The following is a 10,311-nucleotide window of genomic DNA, read 5'->3' as shown; positions in this document are numbered from 1 at the left end:
CAAAGTTATTCTCTTACACGATAACGCTCGGCCACACACTGGAAAAACCGTCAAAGAAACACTGACGCAGCTCGAATGGGAAACTCTTCCTCACCCAGCGTACTCACCAGACATAGCGCCTTCTGATTACCACTTGTTCAGATCGATGCAGCACGGCTTGAGTGGTACACGCTTCCGAAATGTTGAAGAAGTGCGAGAATGGGTGGACGAATGGATTGCTTCGAAACAAACATCGTTTTATCGAGATGGTATCGCCCAGTTGCCAGAAAGATGGCAAAAAGTTGTAGAAAGTGATGGAAAATACTTTTATTGAAATAATTTAAATAAATTTTTTACAATAAATGCTTTTTCTCAGTATTTTTTGGGCGGAAACTAAGTTAAGGTCCTAATAGATCATACGAAGAAGTAACTGATCTATACATTCAATGCTGCATATCCTGATCGCAATTTTATTTCTAAATCCACCGTTCAGAAGACAGTGCTACGTTTTTACGAAACAGAAACAGTTAAAGACCATAATCCTTTCAAGCCTCATAACTCTAAATATGCCTAATAAAAAAATACTTTATTATAGGTTTTTAGAAAGCCCTTAAAATAAGTTACAAGAATATGTAATAAAAAGTAGGGGAGTCCAATTTAAAAAATTCAATTTGACCTTCGTCCTCCACCCAAAGTCAAATTTTTAGCCATTATTAGGTACATTTTATTAAGCCCTACAACTTTGCTACTTATATATTTTTCGCTACAATTGATCCTTTTCGAGATATTTGACCGTTTCCGGACTTTTTGCCAACACTGTATATCGGGAACATGAGTTCTTACTATCGCTTTATCTACGAGATCCTAGCTTCCGCGGGCGAACACTCTCGACGAGCTAGTCGCACCCGTACCAACCGGTTCACTGCCGACCGTACGGCAGTCTCTGGGAGTTCCACTCCCCGGTGGTGAAAGGAACTTTGACTTCCGAGCAGCAAGCATCAGCACGGAAGGGGATACGCACCACTCACGCGACCGTGTCCGCCTCACGCGACGGTCGCGTGAGTGGTGCGTATTCTCTTCCGTGCTGATGCGTGCTGCTTGGGAGTCAAAGTTCCTGTCACTGTTCCCCGGTAGTGCGGCCGTTTCCGCACCTAACGCCCAAGGGAGGAATTTGTGAGCCGATGTCGCGTCGCAATCGGACATCGCGGCCGACGACTCGTATCGTAGCATACGTTAACGTCGCAACACAAGTATAATATAAAAATAAAAATTTATAATTTACTGAATTTCTGTGATTAAAAAATACTAATTGCCACAAATTTCTTCTCAATTAATATCACGCATTTACGTATGTTCGCACAACATCATAAAAGAATATTGATTACGGACAAGGACTGTCTTCCGTCTGTCCCCACTATGTTCTTCACGGAACCCCTCCACACTACACTTCCGAGAACATCATTTATCGATCAGATACGCAAGTATCTCTCTTCAAAAGCGCATTATCTTATCCGCTCAATGAAATTTTTAATGAATCGCGCAGGCGCTTGTTCAAAAGCAGCTCTAACCACCACTGCTCGCTGCAGTCTGTATCGTGCGTTTTCGTGAGGTGATCATGACAGGCTTTCAGTTTGTGCCAAGTGGCACGGAAGCTATGTACAAAAGCAACAACGATTACAGTCTACAATTGACTCGTTGGTTTCTGATCCCAATCGGTATTTGGCCACGAGCGAACACGGCGACAAGAGTGGAGAAGTTCACGTCAGGCGCACTTATTCTCACTTGCTCCACTTTAATAGCTATTATTGCAGTGCCGTGCTTGTTGTACGTGTTCTTGGAGGAAAAAGATATTCAACTAAGAATCACTATTTTTGGCCCGCTGAACCATTGGTTCATGGCCATGATTAATTATTGGTTGTTGGTCGCGCACAGTGACAATATCCGGAAATGTGTGCAGCACATGGAGACAGACTGGAGGCTCGTGCAACAGAATGAAGATCGAGAGGTGATGATGCGACACGCTAAAATCGGTCGTTTCGTCTCCGGATTTTGTGCTGTATTCATGCAAAGCGGCACGTTGCTCTTTGACATAGCTAAGTCACTGACAACCACAATTGTCGTCGTCGGCAATGAAACTATCTCAATACATCCCATGACCTGTCCAATTTATAGCAAATTCATCGATGTGAGATTTAGTCCAGCGAATGAAATCATGATAGTTGTCCAGCTTCTGTCGGGTTTTGTGACGAATATGGTTATAATAAGTGCTTGTAGCCTCGACGCGGTCTTTGCCATGCACGCATACGGCCAGCTGGACATACTATTCTCGTGGTTGAACGAACTCATCGTAGATAAGAATAAAGGAACCCATTCGGCCGGACAGAGGCTAGCCATTATCGTGGAGCATCATTTGAGAGTATTGAAGTATATCACTTTAGCATTAAATCCGATTGTTTTCAGAAGTTTACTCGATTTATTAAGTATAATTACATTTAGAAAAACTAATTTACTATTAGCTATATAAAAATATGAAATTAACCAAATTTCTAAGCGATTTTTCCTGTTTTTTTCTTATTTAAAAAAATGCAACCAGTTACAGTTATGTATGCGTTGCAGTTTTATATCGCATATGGAGAACATTATGCATCAAATCTGTCTTGTGGAATTATTGGGATCTACGACAAATATATGTTTACTTGCATATTATTTTATCACGGTACGCTAATGATATGAAAGGTGAATATACAGAATGAGCAAAATAGTCGGTGAATAATTCAGAAAATATGTTTTATAGAAAAATGTTTCACACACAGACAAGAAATTATAGGGTGTAAAGAAATCTATTAATTGATATAATTAGTTTAACCTTGGGCTCGTTAAGGTCAGAGCAAGGTCACCTCAAATAAAATCTCTATTTTTTCTTGGATATTCTTGTAGCTTATCTCGAGACACTATAATAACGTATATTTTCATTAAATACTTTTTGAATAATGAAACTTGAAAGTTACAGTATCACTGGCATTAACCAAAGTATACCACGCGGAGGTTGCTCAGTCGGATTTACACTTCTTTCGTGTATTTATGTGTGTGTGTATGTTGTGATGTGACGGTCCTCAGTCTTTATCTGTTCCGTAACTTATCATTCACCTAATCATCCTTGTATCCATCCATGCACACGCACGCACGCACAGCCACACCCACATATACCCACACCCATACACGCTCACACCCAGAGCCACACGCGCATCATACGTACCCATACACACACATACATACACGGAAGAGATGTAAATCCGATTGAGTAACCTCTGCGTGGTACACCTTGGGTAATGCTAATGCCGACAGTACGGTGGCATTCAAGTCAAAAAGTATGTACTTAATGAAAAAAATACGTTATTGCAGTGTTTCGGAAAGCTCTCGAAGAAAACTATAAAAATGTGTAATAAAAAATAAGAGGTTTTATTTAAAAAATTTAAAGTAATCTTGACCTTGGCGAACCTACCCAAGATCAAATTAATAATATCAATAAACAGACTTCTTTACACCCTACAACTTCTGTCTGAAATATTTTTCTATAAAATTTAGATTTTCCGGATTATTCAAATGTACCCAACTTTTTTCCCCATCCTGTATAATAGCCTATATAATATATATTTCTTTATTTACTAAAAATACTCAGTTTAATGACTGGATCACTTCTTTAAAATATCGTAAAGTATTAATCTTTCGTTATTCTTAATTAAATATATACTTTTATCTTCGCAGAATTGGGATTCATTTGACGGACCAAAAACAATGTCATACGTCATTATTTATCTATCTATGGCTTTCAATATTTTTATATTTTGTTATATCGGCGAGATTCTCACGGAACAGGTAACTATTTAAAGATGTTTCGGAACACTGGACAATTTAAGTTCTGTTTTAAAAAAGTTTTAATATTATTTAAGTTTAACAAATCTTGATATTGATTAAATTTCTTTACATTTCTCGGACTAATCAATACAAATTTAAATCTTGCATTTATTAGTGTAAGAATGTTGGTGAAAAAGCATATATGATTAACTGGTATGAATTACCACACAAAACTGCTCTTGAGCTCATTTTGATAATAGCACGATCGAATAGCGTTATCAAGATAACCGCTGGAAAATTGTTTCAATTGTCTATCGCAACTTTTGGTGATGTAAGTAATGCATACATTGTTCATGATGAACTGTATTAATAAACAATTAATACATGCCGTTTTTACTTTACATTCTAAATTGTTATAACGCTCCTATTCAGCTTCACTTCTTTCACGTTTTGCTTACTTCTTTATATTTGCTACTTCTTTACGTTTATGCACTAATTTCAAATAATGTAAAAAGCTTGTAAAATATTATTAATCTATATTATTAACTTATATCATAAATTGGAAAGAAGGGACATTGCTTTTTCAGGTAATTAAAACTTCCATGGTATATTTGAATATATTGCGAACAATGGCAGCCCCCGTGTGAATATTAGCAGCAACAAACATATTTTATATAGAATTGAGATGTGTAATATCATCAAAGTAGAAAACAGTATTTAATAAACAGTATTCAGTAAAAGTATATAAATAATTATATTACAATATAGTTTTATGAGACACATTACTCACAAATATAATGCGATTATATGTGTTCAAGTTGAACGTATTAACGTTCCGTATTACGAAAGATAAAATATTTACAGTATTTATGACTGTAAAATATAAGTTATCGTAAGTTAACATGCCTCCTCAATCAATACATATGCATATTGTATAGAAATTTATACGCAACGCTATAAGACGAAGTTAGCAACGTGAAGTAATTTGTCACTGTCCTGCATACTTTCCCTCTTCGTTCTCTGCTCACGCAATCGAAGTGCGCGCGATACTTTCATGTGCATCAATTATCGATCAGTCATAACGCGTTTCTTTTAAAAAGCATATCGCCCTGTCCGTTCATCAATTGTTCGCTCTAAAGATGCGCGCATGCGTCCGTTAGAATATATTTTCGGGTAGGTGCATCGTCCGTAGCAGTCAGTACATTGTGCGCCTTCATCAAACGATCATGACAAATTTTGAATGCATGCTGAACAACATCGAATGCTCGTACAAAAGCAACAATGGGTGTGGAAACAGCGCTCAATGAGTAATCAGCAATTATTGGTTCTTACTTTTAGATTCCTAAATCTAGGCCAATTACATCGACGAATTGCTCAACTGTTGTGCAACTATTCGCTGAACGCACCCAATGACTATAGCCTTCATAGCGTAGTCCTTCTCCACAACCTTGCTTTAATTCTTAAACCGTAAGAAATTGATCAACCATAGTTGATTATTTTTAAAATAATCAACTGTGGTTGGTCAATTTATTACGACTTAAAGATTAAAGCAAGATTGTGGACAAGGGGATAACCCTCAGCTGACTCGTTGGTTTTTAACCTTTAAACTCTAATGTCTGTCTCACAGATCGCTATTAAAATTTTACTTACCAATAATTTCCTAGACATCCACAAGAAGTAGTCTAAACTTATACTATCTTCATATCTCATGTGCCTTCACCAAACCATGTGGTCCTATTGTCATTCACTAGAATAAATATAATAAACGACTATGGATGCTACTAAATATACATGTTACTTCATTACGTTATTTAAAAGCATATATTGGCTATATTGCTTTTAGCTTAAAAGAACAATTTGAAATTCAATGTTTGTCATAAGATCATACTTATCTCACGAGTTTATAGAATGGTTATTATATTTGTAGTAAGTAAATATGAGAAAGAGAGAGAGAGAGAGAGAGAGAGAGAGAGAGAGAGACTCGTAATGAAGAGTGTGTGAGCAAATTAACTAACTTTTCTGACAATGCTTTACTGTATTTCTCGAGCTTACATAACCTTTGTTTTTCTCTTACGCGTCCCGCTGTAGGACCATCTATATTGATAATCGCAGAATTCTTTCCGTTTATCCTTGTTTACAATATTACCATAAACCAAGATGCATGATACAAACATCCTTCACAATCGAGTAACATTATGAAGATAATCGCTAAAGAAATATTTCACAAGTTTTATAAAGCTAAACACATACTAGTATTAGTATTCGCATCGTTCATGGGAACGTAAAACAGATTGAAGTGAACATAAAAGTCCCATATTGTTTTACGATATTTGCAATAAATCTGGATATATTAATTAATCACTTGACTATCACGCGCGCCAAAAGTCGCGCGCTTTACGCTAGAAGAAACTCGCTTTACTTCTATGCTGGAAATACGTTATTGAATTTAAAAGGTTACTAATCTATTGTTTTTGACATCAAGGAATCTGAATTTTATGTCAAAATTAAAGAATTTTCAAACCATAATGCACTATCGTCTGTACAATGCGCATGTAAAATTCTTTCTTTTACATTGATTTGAGAACTAAGATTATACTTTTATAATATTGTTTGTTAAATCAAATTAATAATAACAAACATTTCCAAAACATATAAACGTAGTATAAACCTTCGCGCATTTGCTGGTAATGTAAATCATGACTCCGGAGTATAATCTTAATTCTTAAATCAATGTAAAAGAAAGAATTTTCCTTGCGTAACAGACGATAGTACATCAGGGTTTTAAAATTCTTTAATTTTGACATAAAATTTGGATCCCTTGATATCGAAAACATAAGATTAATAATTTTTTAAATTCAATAATATATTTCCAGCATAGAAGTAAGGCGAGTTTCTTCTCGCATAAAACGCGCGACTTTCTTCTCGCATAAAACGCGCGACTTTTGGCGCGAGTCAAGTGGTTAAAGAAGATTAGTGAATTAATCACAAGCAATGGTAGATTAATTGTAGTAGCGCTGTTTGGCAAGCTAAACTAAAAAGTTAAAGTTCTCTATCATTTTGCAAATGGCCACACAAATTTTTAGTTATTAATTAAAGAAGATTTATGTATTATTGCGCAATCATATAATTTTCCTTAATTAACAACTAAAAAGTTTTCGTATTTATTTGCAAAATGATAAACAACTTTTTGTACAGTTTGACAAAATGTATACAGCAGCACTTATTGCCATTATAACTCATCTACTATATTGCGCGTGATTATTCACTAATCTTCTTTATAAAACTCTTAAATATTCAAATAAATGTTTCTCCGAGTATCCGATTTCGAACTGACACTTTAAATATTATTCAAATATCTGCGGATAACTCAAATCTGAAGTATCATATTTATTTATTATCCGAATAATCGAGTACCTGGATAATGTCAGACCCGATTCAATATTGAAATTCTAATTCTTTAATTAATATCTCGAGATTTATTACAAATATCGCAAAACTGTATAAGATTTTTATCCATCCTACTTTCCCACAAAAGTTGTGGAGACGAATTTGGGACACACATTTTGTATACAAAAGTTTAATATAAAGATAAAAATTAATAATTTAGTCCAATTCTGTGACTAAAGAATACTAATTACCACAAACTTTTCCTCAATTAATATCACGATCTACGTTCGCATAGTACTTTAAAAGAATATTGAGACCGATAAGAACTTTTGACTGTCATCCGTTTTTTCTCACGTATGTTCTCCACGGAAGCCTACTACGGAACATTGTACTTCCGAGAGCATCAATTATTGATCAAACACGCAGGTGTTTCTCTTCAAAAGCACATTACCTTATCCGCTCAATGAAGTTGCTAATGGATCGCGCAGGCGCTTGTTCAAATATAGCTCTAGTCGGAGCACTGCTCGTTGCAGTCAGTACATCGTGCGCCTTGGTGAGATGATCATGACAGCCTCCGAGTTTGTGTCAAGTGGCATTGAAACTATGCACAAAAGCAAGAACGATTACAGTCTACAATTAACTCGTTGGTTTTTGATCCCAATCGGTATTTGGCCACGAGCGAACACGGCGACGAGAGTGGAGAAGTTCACGTCGTGCGCGCTTATTCTCATCTGCTCCTCTTTGATAGCGATTATCGCGGTGCCATGCTTGTTGTACATATCCTTGGAGGAAAAAGATGTTCAAACAAAAATCACTATTTTTGGCCCGCTGAGCCACTGGTTCGCGGCAATAATTAATTATTGGTTGTTGGTCGCGCACAGTGACGATATCCGGGAATGTGTGCACCACATGGAGACAGACTGGAGGCTCGTGCAGAAGATTGAGGATCAAGAGTTGATGGTGCGACGTGCTAAAGTCGGTCGCTTCGTTTCCGGATTTTGCGCTGTATTCATGCAAAGCGGCACGTTGCTCTTTGACATAGCTAAGTCACTGACAACCACAATTGTCGTCGTCGGCAATGAAACTATCTCAATACATCCCATGACCTGTCCAGTTTATAGCAAATTCATCGACGTGAGATTTAGTCCAGCGAATGAGATCATGATAGTTGTCCAGCTTCTGTCGGCTTTTGTGACGAATATGGTCATAATAGGTGTTTGTAGCCTCGATGTTGTCTTTGCTATGCACGCATACGGCCAGTTGGACATACTATTCTCGTGGTTGCACAAACTAATCGTAGATAAGAATAAAGGAAACCAGTCGACCGGACAGAGGCTGGCCATTATTGTGGAGCATCATTTGAGAGTATTGAAGTATATCACTTTACCATTGAAACCGATTGTTTTTAGAAATTTACTCGATTTATCAAGTGTAATTACATTTAGAAAAATTAGTTTACTATTAGCTGTATAAACATGTGAAATTAACCAAATTTCTAAGCAATTTTTCCCGTTTTCTTTTTATTTAAAAAGTGCAACCAGTTACAGTTATATATACGTTGCAGTTTTATATCGCATATGGAGAATGTTATGCATCAAATATGCTTTGTGGAATTATTGGTGTGTACGATGAATATGTGTTTACTTGCATATTATTTTATTACGGTACGCTAATGACATGAAAGTTGAATATATAAAGTGAGAAAAAATGTCGATATAAAGTGTAAATAGATCTATTAATTGATATTATTAGTTTAACCTTGAAAGAGATGTAAATCCGACCCAGTAAACTACGCGTGGTATACCTTGGGTAATGCTAATGCCAGTGGTGCTGTAACTTTCAAATTTTATTACTCAGAAAGTACTTAATAAAAAATACGTTATTATAATATTTCAAAAAGCTTTCTCTAGATAAGCTACAAAAATATGCAATAAAAATAAGGAGTTTTATTTAAAAATTTTAAGGTGATCTTGTCCTGATCTTGGCGACTTCACCCAAAGTCAAATTAATAATATGAATGAATATATTGCTTTACACCCTAAACTTTTGTTTATAACATTTTTATATGAAACTTAGATTTCCCGAATTATTCAAGCGTATCGACCTTTTTCCTCTCCCTGTTTAATAGGCTGTGTAATATATATTTCTTTATTTATCAAATATCCAGTTTAATGACTGGATCACTTCATGAAAATATTTCAAAGGATTAATCTTTCATTACTCTTTAATTAATTATATCCTTTTATTTTCGTAGAATTTGGATTCATTTGATGGACCAAAAACAATGTCATACGTCATTATTTATCTATCTATGGCTTTCAATATTTTTATATTTTGTTATATCGGCGAGATTCTCACGGAACAGGTAAATATATAAAGATATTTCGAAACACTGAACAACTCTTTAAATTCTGCTTAAAAAGAGTTATGATATTGTTTGAATTTAACTAATCTTGATATTGATTAAATTCCTTCATATTTTTCGGGCTATTCAATACAAGTAAATTTAAATCTTACCTTTATTAGTGTAAAAATGTTGGTGAAAAAGTATATATGATTAACTGGTATGAATTACCGCATAAAACTGCTCTTGAGCTCATTTTGATAATAGCACGATCGAATAGTATTATCAAGATAACCGCTGGAAAATTTTTCCAATTGTCTATCTCAACTTTTGGTGATGTAAGTAATGCATACATTGCACTCATGATGAACTATATTAATAAACAATTAATACATGCCGTTTTTACTTTACATTCTAAATTGTTACAACGCTCCTGTATAGCTCCACTGCTTTCACGTTTTGCTTACTTCTTTATATTTGTTACTTCTTTACGTTTATGCACTAATTTCAAATAAAATAAAAAGTTTGTAAAATATTATTAACTTTTATTATTAACCTATATCATAAGTAGAAAGGAAGGGACGTTGCTTTTTCAGGTAATTAAAACTTCCGTGGTATATTTGAATATGTTGCAAACGATGGCACCCTCCGTGTAAAAATTAGCTTTAGCAAAGAAGCGCAACAAGCATGTATATTTTATATAGAATTGAGATGTGTAATATCATCAAAGTAGAAAAGAGTATTTA

General features: G+C 35.2%; 2 protein-coding genes across 2 annotated transcripts; both read left to right on the top strand.

The window, feature by feature from the left end:
* Positions 1-1,579: 1,579 nt before the first annotated feature.
* LOC116843404 (odorant receptor 4-like) lies at positions 1,580-4,568 on the top strand. Its single transcript, XM_032813794.1, has 5 exons — positions 1,580-2,403; positions 2,596-2,695; positions 3,745-3,855; positions 4,010-4,165; positions 4,422-4,568. Exons 1-5 carry the CDS (start codon positions 1,595-1,597, stop codon positions 4,479-4,481), a joined length of 1,236 nt encoding a protein of 411 aa, XP_032669685.1. The 5' UTR covers positions 1,580-1,594; the 3' UTR covers positions 4,482-4,568.
* A 3,211-nt stretch (positions 4,569-7,779) lies between these two features.
* Positions 7,780-10,221, top strand: LOC116843421 (odorant receptor 82a-like). Its single transcript, XM_032813812.1, has 5 exons — positions 7,780-8,594; positions 8,786-8,885; positions 9,476-9,586; positions 9,748-9,903; positions 10,162-10,221. Exons 1-5 carry the CDS (start codon positions 7,780-7,782, stop codon positions 10,219-10,221), a joined length of 1,242 nt encoding a protein of 413 aa, XP_032669703.1.
* The last annotated feature ends 90 nt before the right edge of the window (positions 10,222-10,311 follow it).

This window comes from Odontomachus brunneus, unplaced genomic scaffold (assembly GCF_010583005.1).
Source record: "Odontomachus brunneus isolate Ranch 3 - 2012 unplaced genomic scaffold, Obru_v1 Obru_scaffold_032, whole genome shotgun sequence".
NCBI lineage: Eukaryota > Metazoa > Arthropoda > Insecta > Hymenoptera > Formicidae > Odontomachus > Odontomachus brunneus.
This window is presented reverse-complemented; position numbering and strand designations above follow the sequence as displayed.

Coding starts and splice junctions, on each gene's coding strand:
- LOC116843421 (XM_032813812.1), top strand. CDS start 7,780: ATGATCATGACAGCCTCCGAGTTTGTGTCAAGTGGCATTGAAACTATG. Junction 8,886..9,475: donor TTGCATATTATTTTATTACG/GTACGCTAATGA, acceptor TTATTTTCGTAG/AATTTGGATTCATTTGATGG. Junction 9,587..9,747: donor GCGAGATTCTCACGGAACAG/GTAAATATATAA, acceptor TACCTTTATTAG/TGTAAAAATGTTGGTGAAAA.
- LOC116843404 (XM_032813794.1), top strand. CDS start 1,595: ATGACAGGCTTTCAGTTTGTGCCAAGTGGCACGGAAGCTATGTACAAA. Junction 2,404..2,595: donor CATCATTTGAGAGTATTGAA/GTATATCACTTT, acceptor TATGCGTTGCAG/TTTTATATCGCATATGGAGA. Junction 2,696..3,744: donor TTGCATATTATTTTATCACG/GTACGCTAATGA, acceptor TTATCTTCGCAG/AATTGGGATTCATTTGACGG.